General features: G+C 42.2%; 1 protein-coding gene across 7 annotated transcripts in view; it reads left to right on the top strand.

Annotated features, from left to right (window-relative positions):
* Positions 1–13,603, top strand: part of myo6a (myosin VIa) — a 117,804-nt gene that overhangs the window by 44,738 nt on the left and 59,463 nt on the right. For all 7 annotated transcript variants that reach the window (XM_051408999.1, XM_051408998.1, XM_051408997.1 and 4 more), the window contains exon 12: positions 2,586–2,730. In XM_051408999.1, coding sequence (XP_051264959.1) covers positions 2,586–2,730 — 145 coding nt within the window. The remainder of the gene's footprint in view (positions 1–2,585; positions 2,731–13,603) is intronic.

The raw sequence follows: 13,603 nt of genomic DNA, 5'->3' as shown, positions 1-13,603 counted from the left end.
AAAGTAACTAACAGACTCCAGAAATAAACGTAAATACTGACAAAATAATCTCATAGTAACTGCGTATTCCTGAACAACCATAGGAGTCTGTGCTCTTTGGATCAATAAACTATAAGGTACATGAACAGCTTTGGGCTGGTTGGTGACAACACTTCACAGAGGTCTGATCAATGCCAGCAATCAATAGCTCCTGAAAGCTAAGTGAGATAATATAAAATCAATGTCCCGGGCTGAAGGAAGACCCTGCGGAAGGAAATGCTCCAAGTACATATTAGAGCAGAGGCCAAGGACTCAGACCTAAGTCCTAGTTAATTAAGCGTCATTATTTCCAGCCTCTCCTGACAGATTTCTCTGTTTGTTTTGAAGTCCTGATCGTCGGCGCCGTCCTCCGAGAACAAAAGCTCCACCGATTTATAGGAAGACGCTGACAGTTCTGACGGTGAACTCGGACGAGTGCATTGAGATCAGTTTGACCTCCGAGTCTCAGCCCGCCAACTGTTTGTTGAGTCGGGTAATAGGAGGAACACAGATCACATGCAGAGACGAAACCGCTAATTAATCTGTTCATAATGTTGTCAGAGAATATTCTGCTGAACCAGAAGAAGCTTTCAGGACAACATCTGAGGACAGAAAGTGTTTGAAAAAGATGCTTTTATAAATCTTTTCAACCCGATCGCTTTTATCTGTTTAAGGATCCATTTTCAGAAATGGAATATTATATTCATAGGCATGTTTTCATTAGTGTTTAATAATAATTGTAGCCACTTCACCAATAAATCCTTCACACTGGACCTTTAACTATAGTCTAAACAGCATAGATTAGCCTAGCATATAGCCTATCTAAGTACAGGAGAGGAGGAAGTTGCTTTCCTAACTGTTATTGGACTACAGCAGAAAGGGGGCGGGGCTTAGGAAGGGTAAAGTAATCATTAGTTGCAGGATTGGAACATTAACAAGCTCATGATTTAATTTCACATTCTGATCAAATCTCATATCACCTTTAAACCCTCAACACGCCTCCGTATAAAAACATCTTTCACTTCCTGTTTGAACTGTTCCCTCCGTGTTACTCTCCTCTCCTCCCACCCGGTTTCTTCCTGGCTTTGTTCATTCCTCCCTGGACCTGCACAGTTCGCAGCTCGTGGGCGCCGTTTCATTCGCTCTGCGCACCATCGGCGGCGCTGCCCTCACCTTTGTGCAGGGCGCAGGGGCGGTTTGTCACCGTGGAAGCACAGGAATGTTGGGGAATTAAAAGATTACTTCATTCATATTTAACGCCCACTGCTACTGCTACACAATGCTTTCTGTAAGAAGGTTTGCTCCGGTGTAGATCAGAGAGAGACAACCCGGTCAGCTCAGCATTCATACAGTGTTTGTGGTTATGATGAAGGAATGAGAATATAAACTCATCTTTTACAGGACTTTTACTTTCTTACTTTATACACTGTTTAATGAGTTTACCGTGTAGTATTTTACACCGTGATATTGCTACTTTAACTTAAGATCTGGGTACTTTAATGATGTTTAATTAAATTCTGCAAAAGAACATGTTTCTATTTTATGATGTGTAACCAATCAGATTAGACTACAGACCGAGAGTTACGTATTTTTTAATCATTTTATTAAAAAAACACAGATACTGATAGTCGTAGCATTGGATCCAATGTATTAACTTATTACTGTGAGGCTGTAAAGTGCAAAACAGCGTTCATGCTAATATAAGGGATTTATTGATACAGATGATGCTGGTGATAGAAGAACTAGGATAGCACTTCCATTCAGTTGACGTCATTGTTCCACGTTTATCAGCAAGTTCACAATGAATCTGAAATGAATTAACACAACAGGTGAACTCCAACAGGGGCACCCCCGGCACACAGTCACATGATAACCAAATACATGGAAACTAACATATATATCCCCACGTAATAAAAGTTACACTTGTATTTAGTGTTATATCTCTGACCTTAATATGGGTGAATTTATTGCCCTTAATCACAGAACAGCAATCTGTACAGTTATGACCCTCTGCAGATCTGAGATAAAACATGATGAATGGGCCTCTTTGGACCATCTGACTTCACTGGTTAATCACAGAAGTTAGAAGACGTCTTCTAAAGTATCCTGGCAGAGTTGTAAAAGCAACCTGAGGGTCACTGTTCAGTAACAGCCAGTGTCTACTCGCTGCTGATTGGACTGATCTGGATTAAGGACTGTAGCAGGACACAGATGTGAGGCCCATATTAGATGTTTCTCTATGACTGAAAACCTCCTGTGAACTCGGCGTACCCTTTTAAAGTGGCTGTCGCTCAGTTTAGGACATTTGAAATCGATGGATCCTTCAGAAAAAATCAAATACATTTTTTTTTACTGCATCTTTAGTTAGAGATTTCCTACCCAGAAAAGGTGAACTGAGACGAAGGTAATTAAATACATGTAATGACAGTTTTCAGGCTTATCTAAGTAGTTAAATAAACCTCTGACTGTTTATATTGAAGTAATGCTCCTCATGAAACCCACAGTCTGTTGTTTTGCCCTTTAACCTCGCCTTGCCTCTGACGTTTGCCCTGCTCCTCGTCTTCCAGGTGGCTGCGCCATCAAGAACCAGTCGAGTCAGACGCTCGAGCATTGTGCCGAGCTGCTGGGCCTGGAGGAGGAGGACCTGAGGGTCAGCCTCACTACCAGGGTCATGCTCACGACGGCAGGGGGCGCCAAAGGAACAGTCATCAAGTAAGAGGCCGCACACGCACTAACACACACACACACACACACACACACACACACACACACACAGACACACATATATGCACACACGCATGCACACACATGTTGTGTTTATTTGTTGGTTTTATGATGTCTGCGTCTTTACAACCAGGGCAAAATTATATTTTTTATATTTTTGGATGTTCTTCAGTGTCTAATGAAAAACTATTTTTGAGTATTTATACATTATATTTGCACTTTGGGCCGTGAGAAACAACATTCTCACACACTCTGAATGTGGAAATCACAGTAAACAAGCTTGAACACTTTTAATAAGTGATTAAAGTACAGACCGTATAAAACAAATCCACAAGCTCACACATCCTCTGAGGGAACGTACAGCAGTCGTTAACAGAAATAACTCAACTCTCAGTGTGTGTGTTGGGACGTCAGATGGTTTGAAAATGGATGGATTCAGTGAGCAGCAACAGTTGGTGATTGATTTAGACAAACGGCAAATTATGATTTTAATTCATGTGCAAGTAAAAATATGACTTAGTGTGTAGCACGGGTCAGGGGTCGGGATGCGGGTCTTATATTAACGGGTCGGCTCTGGTTCTGACCTCTGCACGTGCAGGTTTGGACTCTGTGTCTTTCACATTATCATTTCATATATTTATCATAAAAATCTATGAAACATAGCGACTTGAAAGTGCTAAGAAAAAATTGAGATTTGAACATCAATTTCACGACAAACTCAATGTTCTGAGGAAGATTGTTTGACACGACTGAAAGCTCCAGAACTGCTGCTAAATGGACCTCGTGATGAGACTTATTGTCCAAAACTGAAACAATTTATGGAATCTGGTGCAGCAGACTCAGATTAACGTCACGGCCCGTCTGAGGAGTCCCGACCCTCATGTGTGCGCACACACACACACACACACACACACACACACACAGATGCAGATGGATGGATGGATAAATGCAGCTCATATCAGAATAAACTCAAACGCTTCAGACTCTGACGGCGCTCCGACCGTTGGCTGACTCGCCTCCTCGTTTTACCGTCCAGCCGCGTAAACATCGGATCAGATCTGACCGCTGTCGCCAACCGAATTTAATTTAACCAAATAAAGTGCTCGGCCAGCTGTGCTGTTAGCGGAGCATCTGGATGCTCAAATTAGTTTGATTTGGAAAAGTTACCGGAGGATTGCTCCCGTTTCCTACATTTCCCAGGAGGCTTTGCAACAACCCCAGTGAAAGTGGTGTGAGTGTATATGGTAAACAGAAGGGAAGAACCAGTAATTTCACATTTGTGGATTTTAAAAATAAGTTTATAACCTAAAATGTTTATTGCAGCAGTACAGCACAGTTGGATATTGGCTCCGACCTCGAACCCTCAGCTGGATCCTACAGGTGGATTCTGGGGGATTCTGGGGGATTTGGGCGGGTGGGAGTGTTGATGCAGGTAGGGAGAGAGCTGCAGCTTTAAACAGACCACCAGATTGGGAGGGTGTGTTTGATTTGTGATTTTGGAGAGTGCAGCTCGCAGGCGTCGCTCCATTTTATGCTCCCCTGAGGCTGAGAGAGGCTGAGCTGTAGAGAGCAAAGATGGATGATTTAATGTTTCATAACTCTGTTCTAACCAAATCTGACTGATATCGACCTCCATATGGAAGAAAATGACGCTGCCTTTTTGCTGCGTAATAGTGGTGTTGTGTGTGTGAACGTACTCGAGACAAAACCAGTTCGAAAACACACGTATAAGTTTGAATTAAAGCCCCAACTGACGCAGCATCAGGAGCAGTTTGAGGTTCAGACAACTGACTGTGTTTATAACAGACAGAGCTTCCAGGTCTGTGACCTGTCTTAAACATGCATTGTGTCTAATGGCCAGCAGGGGGAGCTCTATTGGCTGCACAAAGAAGCTGATAGTATTGAGTCTTATGGAGAAGTTGATTAATGAGCTCAGTAAACAGTTTCCTGATGAGTTTATGGTCTCAGTCTCTAGTTTCAGTCTTCCATACAGCATGATGTTCATTTAGTAAATTATTATTGACAGGTCATTCTCAGCGCAGCTCAAAGAAACTGAAAATACACTAAAAACGCACAAAAAACACCATAAAAAGACAAAAACGACACTAAAAACCGATGTTTTGTGCAGCTTTGATGATATTTTAACCTCAGACTGCTGGTAATATCTTAATGTGACACCAAGCCGCTGTACACTACCTTCAGAGGAAGAGAAAGGTAATCCACTTTTCTTTTTTTTTTGCATATAATCACTTTAATATCTGTAATTAAGACTTCACTGCTAACCTTCATATGTGATCTTGAGCCTCTGAAATCGAGGGGATTCCTGTTTACGGTCTCTTTTACTGAAGGTGACCTTTATGGTTTGCTGCAGCTTGAACAAATTATGCTGATAGAAAACATCCTCCTCCTTAATATTATTAATGGCCCTTATTTAGAAAGGCGAGGTGAATAAAAGCACAATCTATCCAACAGGCGTGAGGAAGTCTGAGGCTGTAAACAGTTCATTAATATCAGCTCTGTGTAGAGATATGTATGTTAAAGATATGTTTTATATATGACTTATTCATTCCATCCATCCAGGACTGTGCAGTCAATGTGTATTTATTGGACACAAGCTGGTTTCAGTCTCAACGACGCTGTTAAGCTTCTGTACCTACTTTGAATTTCTCTCCAGTTGCTGATAGCGCCTCATGCTAAACTGTGAGAGTACCTCATTTACATTTATGGTGTAAAATGAAATGTGACAATCAGCGTGTTGGAGCACATATGGCCTCCTGCTGCAGGAAAACACCCTGAAGTTCACACAGTAAAGGAGGTTGCTGACAGGTCCCAGGTTATGATATCATGCCAACAGACTGAGACTAAAGCTAACAGGTAGCTCCAGTGTAGACTCTTGATTGAAGCATTTCCACCATTTTTATTGAGTAGCTGTAGCTGTAGCTGAAGGATGAAGTTGAACGTGATGACTTTTGTAGGGGATTAGCTTTAAACTCAGTGGACATCGGCGTGACGTGGTCACAGATAAAGACTTAAACGAACTTGAGGGCAAGAAATGAAGCGTCTACAACCAGGCAGATGGCTTGGGCCTTTATCGATCGGCTCCGGCTTAACCTGATCAATTATGAACCTGTGAAGCGTTACGGAGGAGGTGGACGAGTATTATAGCGTTTTTACAGCTCAGTGCTCAACGCCAAGGGAGAGCTTTAGGTATCAGACGCTACCTGGAGCTCAGAGCCGGAGCGATACCTAAACAAACCCCTATCAGAGCTCAATGCAGCTAATAAGTTAATCCTCAGAGTGATGGAGAAGATGAGACGGGAGGGCAGAACCACACCAGCAGGCTGTGATGAGAAAACACTCATATCCAGACCACCCAGGAGGCTGCTAATGGAGTTCAGACTGACCCACCGGAGCAGTTTAAGTCAGAAATACAGGAATTATCCATAATACATATTATTATATTATTTATTACAACTTCATTTATTGAGTACAGTCTGTAATTTCTGCTAATAGGAGGCCCTTTACATCCAAACCATAACAAAAGACAAAGTTGTCTCCAGTTAGGGTTAGCTAAATGACAGATGCTAAAGCTAACAGGTCCCCCGCAATCAGCTGACATTACGTAGCAGGCTGTTTGCAGTTGGTGATTGTTGGAAACACTTAACAGAGACGGTTTTGGTGAGTTTGATTGTGTTTCTGTCCACTTTGAATGAAGTTACGATGATGATAAGCAGGTTAGGTCTATGGAGTCTGGTGGTTTTAAATATGCAATGAGGCATTATCTAATGGTGAAATCTGACAAAATGATCCCAAAATCTCAAAACTTTCCTCTCCTCGATGACAAAAGTATCCGACAAACGTTTCCAAGGTAACAGCAGAGACGAGCAGTCGGATATAGAATCGTAAAGACAGAGACAGACAGAGTGACAGCCCCCCCTCGAGCCAAGTCCCCGTCTGCATTTAGCCTGAACCCAGTCGCTCTAAAGCCTCTGATTGTTTTGCTGGCAGCTCGGGCCCCGGCACACACCATCTGAATGCCAAGCCACTCACTTCAATTTGAAACCTCCCACGCTAATGTTTGTTTCTCCTCTTTCATCTGTGGAGAGAGGAGCCGGGGCAGATGAATTAAAAGCTGCTTCCTGTCTTTGTCTGTCTCCCTGAGTGTCAGTTGACGCTGCCCTGCCTGTCAGTTACACTCTGCATTAACGGACATGTGTCTGACAGATCCCGCTGACACTTTATCCCGCCGCCTAAATGCATGCATTCACTTTAAATGTTCTACATCTGTACGTCACTATCACAAAATACTGGTATTATTGCGTAAAACAAACGAACCCGTCGTTGGGAGGACTGTCAGTGTGTTGCAGCTGTAAGCAGCATTAGTAGCACCTCTGCACTGACCGATGAAATCCTTCGACACTGCATTTCATATCGAGATCTACCAGTTTGGAAGTGGAAGAAACTCTTCCAAAGAGGGCGCTGTTCTTCCTGAGGAGCCGGCGCTTCCTCCTGGTGGGCAGATGGCGGAGGGAATGAAAAGCTGATGGTGGGGAAATAAAATCACTTCCAACGTGTTTATTCTCTCCATTAAAGCCAAAAAGAAAAACCTTTCAGACTGAGGAAGCAAAAGATCCTCTTTGTACAAGGAGGCAGCAGACTTTCTGGTGGCGGCAGATGGTTGGAGGGATGGGGAAAAAATGGTTTCCAAAATGTTCATCCCCTTCAGAGAGGAGGAAGCTGCACAATGAGTTTAATGGGAACTGCAGCTAATGCTGAGACACAACAGCAGTGTTTGTTGCATTTTAATCAAGTTCAGACTCTCAAAAATGACAGATTATAATGAGAATATAGAAGCCTGTCTGTTACTAGAAATGTAAGTATTTCCTGAAGAGAAAATGTGTGATAAGTTGGTAGAAATGTAGGATTGGATATAGGATAGTTAGCTACTTATTCAGCAAGCTAATCTACGTCAATCATGAGCTAATTTTAGCAAAAATAAGTTGCAATTTAACAGCGTTATTAAAATCAGTGACTTTGTGTTAAATGAAGGCTCTAGAAACATTTTTATTTTTAGCATTTCTTATTAAAACAATGAAAAACTAAACAGCTGCTTCATTTCCAACACTGGGACCAGAAAACTTATTCTATTTAAAACCAGATTACTTTTCTAATGAAAAACAAGCTAGACAAGATTTTTTTTTTTTTTAGACAAAAACTAATACTCATTTCCCAGAAACTTTGTTGAGATTCATTTTCTCGCCACCACCTGGAAACTGAGTTTATTGTGTAAAATCAACTTTAATATTGGATTTACTGAGATATTCAGTAACTGCAGCCATTAGGCCTCTCGGTCTGTTCAAAGTGATATCAACACTGTCCTGATTTCTGTGGATGAAGTTTCTGTTATTTATGGCGACTATCATCATATTCCAAACCGGCTAAAAATATAAAGCTCATTATATCCTGAGTGACTTTCTCCACCAGTATGTAGAGCAGCAGATGTTTAAACTGGATATAAAGTTTGAGTCGCTGTTGAATCCATACGCTCACTTTATTTATACAAGAAATTTCCAGATTATTGCTTCGATGTCACAGCTGGTAGACGAGGATAAAACCAGAGCAGTAGGTGAGTTTAAGAGAGGCGGAGGGCTGGACCGCCGCCAGCTGGCTGCATCACCTGAGCTGGGTATTTATTTGTCTGGGTTATGTAAGCAGACGGCTCTGAGGGCGAGAGACAGGCGATGAGAGGGGGAATAAAGAGAGAGAGAGAGAGCGTGGGAGGGAGATTGGATTGAATTAAAATCTGATCTTTTTGTTTCTTTTATTTGTGTGTTCTGCTCTGTTTACTCTGGGTAACAGAAACCGAATTGTTTGCAGTGACAGTAAATTAAATCTAAACCGAGAGAAAGTGTGTTTACATGCAGGTAAAGGTGTGATTGTGCTCGTAAACTTACTGAGAGAAGAGGAGAAGATGAAGAGTTGATTGAGAGAGAAAGAAAGAGTAGGGCTGGTTAATGGTCCTGATCTGATTCAGTTTTACCTACAACTGTTCCTGCTTTAAGTAAGCAACTGTATATACGTTACCTTTTGACTGAAAAACCCTTTTCTGCTGACCTGCAGTGCCTGAAATGTGCCGGTACTCACCAGTTCTGAGTCCTGGCATTTCTCTGGATTGATAGACAATAAAAGTTGTTTTGATACTTTGATGAATGCCCCAAAACCCCCCTAAAAAGTTCAGTTTTTGGACCTTGTTAAAAAAGATAAAAAATGCCAAAATAATGTATCCATTCAATGGATAACATTAACAGTTAATGATTAATAACTGGATACAAACTGTAGTCAGAGTCCTGGTCGGAGCTGCTGGACATCAGCCGGCCTCTGTCGGTCTGCCCTGCTCTGGTTCTGTGGCTTATTCGGGCCCTGCCCGGGCACCCGAGACTGATGGTTAAGTCGACTACCAGAGGGCGGCACTGGGTGTATGACCCCTCATGTTCAAGGTAGTTGGGGGGAGGGGGGGGGAAGTGACACCTCATCGTGGTCAGAAAGTTTCCCACCATTAAAGTCTACAAACTAACTCCCTTTCTTCTACTTCTGCTGATATTGTTCAAACTCTGTCTCACACAGATAAAAATGCACTTGTTACTCAGACGGTTTCTAAATGAACAGAAAGTGTCTCATTCCTTCCGTCCAACAGTCGACGTCAGGTCATCGTGACTCATAAAGGTGCCACAGTTCAGAATAATTCAAACAAATAGCTCACTAAATGCATAATGAAGTTGTAAAAGCACTTAAACCCGAGTCGCCTAATCACAAGTCAACAAAGTGAGTCAGCACCGGCGCTGTCAGGAACCTCTGATGCTTTTAAGGATAAATGAGACTCAGTTTCTGCTATAAAGAAGTTAGAAGTTGCTTTTCTCTGTGGCAGCCAAACAGAGTTGCAGAGTTTGTATTAAGCAGACATTATTAACATATTTCATTATTAACAGCAGACTCATTTGAACGTCTGCCGTTGGGTTGTGGCAGTGAACACTTTTACACCTGTTGTTGTTATAGCTACAGCAGATAATAGATAATAATTTTGCTGGCAGCTCTGGAAATACAGTTTATCCTATCCTCGAGTTTCAAACAAAATAAGCACACAGGTTTATGTAGGAGATCTGAGTGAGGAGCTAAAATATACAAAATCCAGGACAATATAGATTATTTCCATGACGGGAAAACTAGCCTCTACAGTTCAAGGTTTTCCATGGTGTCAGGGACACCTGGGGTTACAATTAATTTGGCCAAAGATAAACGTCAGATTAAACTGACGTCCCATGCTCAGTCCAGAGTCCTCAATAGTGGTCGACCAATGTGGGTTTTTCAATGACTGATATATAATGCCAATATCTTAACAAAGAAAAGTCATGTATAACTATATAAATTGAGGCATATGTTCACAGCAGGATGCATTAGAGTTATAGTCCAGTTCTTATACTTTTGCTGCTACAGGCTACTAATTGGGCTAATTGTTTAAAATGTGCACTCACTAAACAATCCAGCCTTCACCGATACAAAATAAGGACCTTTATTTTCTGATGTGTCCTTTAGAGTTGGTCAATTCCAATAAGTTTTAACAGAAAAATAATTTTAAAAAAGTGCACTAAAGTTACAACAACTTCCTGTTTTTTGTTGAAAGGTAGAAATCCGGCGCCACGCCACGGACACAGTCGCACAGCTTTAAATTGTGATGGTTTTTAGATCGAACTGCTAAAATTTAAAGTTGATCCAATCAGATATTCTTGATAAGTGATGACTCTGCCTCTTCCTCTATTACTGTTGGAAGTGTAAATGCAGCATCAGCGTATTACTGCCACACACCTTTACCTTTGCTCCTGCTGCTTCAACAGAAAACTCAGGAAATGGAATTAGCAGAAGATTGACTCAAGAAAACATATTAGATTGAGGAAGAGGAACCTGCCAGTCACTAAGTTGTGATTAAATGTCAATAAACAGATCAAAATGATGCTGAAATAACTACATCATGATGGAGATTTGTAAAAAGCCTGAGTTCATACTTTGTCCGATCTGTGCGCAAGACGACGAGCAAACAACTCTTAATATGCTTGTTTTCTGAATGGAGTTTGGTTGATCAGGGCTATGCTAACTTAGCTCATAGTGAAGTCAGCCCGACTGTAACAGACACATATTTACCAGGTGGTCCACTTTCCTCTTTTACTTTTGTCAGAGCAATCTCCTTCTCTGTCCGATCACTATAAATGTACAGTGGCAGCAGTAACTCTGGGTGCTGAATTCACGTGTTTGTATTGACTTTATATGTAATTGTATTCGCCTTGGTGGGAACGCAGTTTTGGAGGACTTGTTGGGTAATATACAGACTGAAATGATAAGTGAGGAAGAGTCAAAAGGGGAACTGAGTCACTTTAAAGTGAAGAGGAAGTTTCTGTGTGAAGTAGAGGACATTGACGGTAGTTCACACGATAAGCGAGAAAAAGATGGGAAAAGAGTGAAGGGGAGAGATTATGATTCCAGACAGACAGGGTTGTACGACGGTTAAACTAACGTCAGTGTAATTTCAACACGGCGAGCGACAGAGGGGGAGAATGAGTGGGAGGGCAAACAGAAAATGGGAGATGCCAATCACAGCGACCCCGCCGGGTGAGGTCAGCGGTTACCAGCTTGTGGGAGACGGGGGGATTAGTTCGTCAACCTGGCAGCCAGACGTGCCATTAAACAAACCCACAGAAACGTCTGTGGCCTCAGCACATCCATCCCAACTTCCTCCAGTACGTCTCTAAAACAGCACGTTTTCTACCTCAAAGCTTCTTCTTCTTCTACCTTTTCTAAAACGCCAGCCCAGAACCCTCCAACAGTTATACATCTGAGACATCTTCAGATGTTCCAACAATGTTCAAAATGTACAGAAATCTGTCTTTTTATCCAGTCTGAAGCAACATTTTTACCATCCACTGTTTAGATCTTGGTGCTTTTTAACTCTAGATTTGAACTGGATGAAGGATTTTAGTCATTGGACGTCTGGATCTTAAGTTATCAGAGAAACAAGCTGAGCTAACGTTAGCAGCAGCTCGGCTCACAGCCCCTCTGGGACGTCTTTTGTCTGTCTAACAGCGTGGGAGAAGCAGTGATTTATAAGGTGGAACTACTTTATTCAGTGTTTTAGCGGTTTTAATCAGCTGCTACATATTAAAAAATTACAAATTACATTACAATTTTTTCCTTTTTGTGTGTCAGAACTGCTGAATTCCATCCTGCTTTAAATAAACAAGTGGTGGCTTCAGGCTGTGTAATGTAGTTCAGCATATTTCAACAGAAACCTCAAGTGTCTCTCAGTTATAATTCAGAACTTCCCCGAGTCCATTTTAAAATCCATTCCTTCCCCATGTGGCGTCTGAGAGGATGGAGTCGGGCAGCAGCTGCAGGCCAGAAGGCGTCTTCAGAGATTCACAATTTTTACACAAAGCGACACCAGTAATTACACCGAAAGAGAAACCGTCCCGGTGCTGAGGCTCACAGGGAATACATATTGGGCTACTTGTACGATTAGTGTTCTGACATTATGCTGCCCTGGCATTTAGACCTCTTGGTTTTTAAATGAGAGGGGCCTAAAACCTCTGGCAGCAGTGCTTCGGCTCCGAGGAAGCGGCGGCATGAATTAAACATGGCAAGTAGTGGAGGGAGGGCGGGGTGAAGGTGATGAGCTGTGGGAGTGTTGATAGGTGATAAGTCGGGTTTTAAGGTACACTCTGGTCGTAACTTCAGCGAGCTGCTGAAACACTTTTGTTCTTTAACTTTGTTACAGAGCTCAGAGCTTCAACTCTGTCTGACATTTACTTATAAAACTTAATACTTGTCCTGAAAACAAGCTATAAGCTTTCAACCACACTGTCATGGTCTTCATCAGCAGGTGGAGATTTTGAGATATGGTTGTGCGCTACCTTAACTGAAACTATTTCCAAGGTCAAAAATAAACTTTCACTCTCATCTGTTGAATAAATGAATATAAAGGTTAAATATGGTGATTATCTATTTAAAAGTTCATGTACTATTTTACGCAGGTCTGCCGCGAATACCTTTTTGACGCAGCCTCAAAACGATCAAAACCAACGTGGTACCAAGTCGGTACAACAAACCGGACTATAGGGAACAGATTTGTCTCTGAAACATGGGACATAAACACAACATGTAAATTGAAAAGCATCAACAAAAGTCTTTTTTTCATTGATTGTGTTGAAGCCACATGGAGCGCCGAAATGTAACGTCTTTATTCACAGCTGTTGACGTGTAGTTGGATTTAAATAAGGAACATATGTATGTATAGATACAGCACAAAGTGGATTCACTCAGAATGCAGATGTAGAAATGAATTACAGATTGCAGCTTTAGGGGGGTCTGCCCTTCGCTCAGCGGGTCGTCCTATCACAGCATAATGTGTTAGAAAAATACCACGAGGCACCTGCAGGGACCGGGCGTCGCACGTGGCTTAAAGAGGTGTGTGCCGAGGAGATAATTCGGGGACGAGAGGGCAGAAGGGAGGTGGATTTTGGGAGTCAGTTTGAGCTTTGGGAGCCTTTGAGTGCCACTCGTGCAGAGTTATGTCCCGTTGTGTCCTTAAATGCACTGCAGTCATCCAGAGGTAAACGTCAGTGCAGAAACTTCAACCCTTGCAGCAGATTAATGCGGTATATTTCATCTGACCCCTGCGATCGGGTCACTCCTTTTGTCTGCCGCTATTGAACCGCACTCAGAAGCAATTACGATGCCTCCACAGAGCTCGCTGCCGGTTATGGTTTCTGTCGCCGTTTTATGGCCGCTGCTTCACACCCAATCTCTCTTTTCTCTG

Source organism: Dicentrarchus labrax, unplaced genomic scaffold, assembly GCF_905237075.1.
Source record: "Dicentrarchus labrax unplaced genomic scaffold, dlabrax2021, whole genome shotgun sequence".
In the NCBI taxonomy this organism is placed as follows: Eukaryota; Metazoa; Chordata; class Actinopteri; family Moronidae; genus Dicentrarchus; species Dicentrarchus labrax.
Note: the sequence above shows the minus strand (reverse complement) of the source record. Positions and strands in the feature narration are given on the sequence as shown.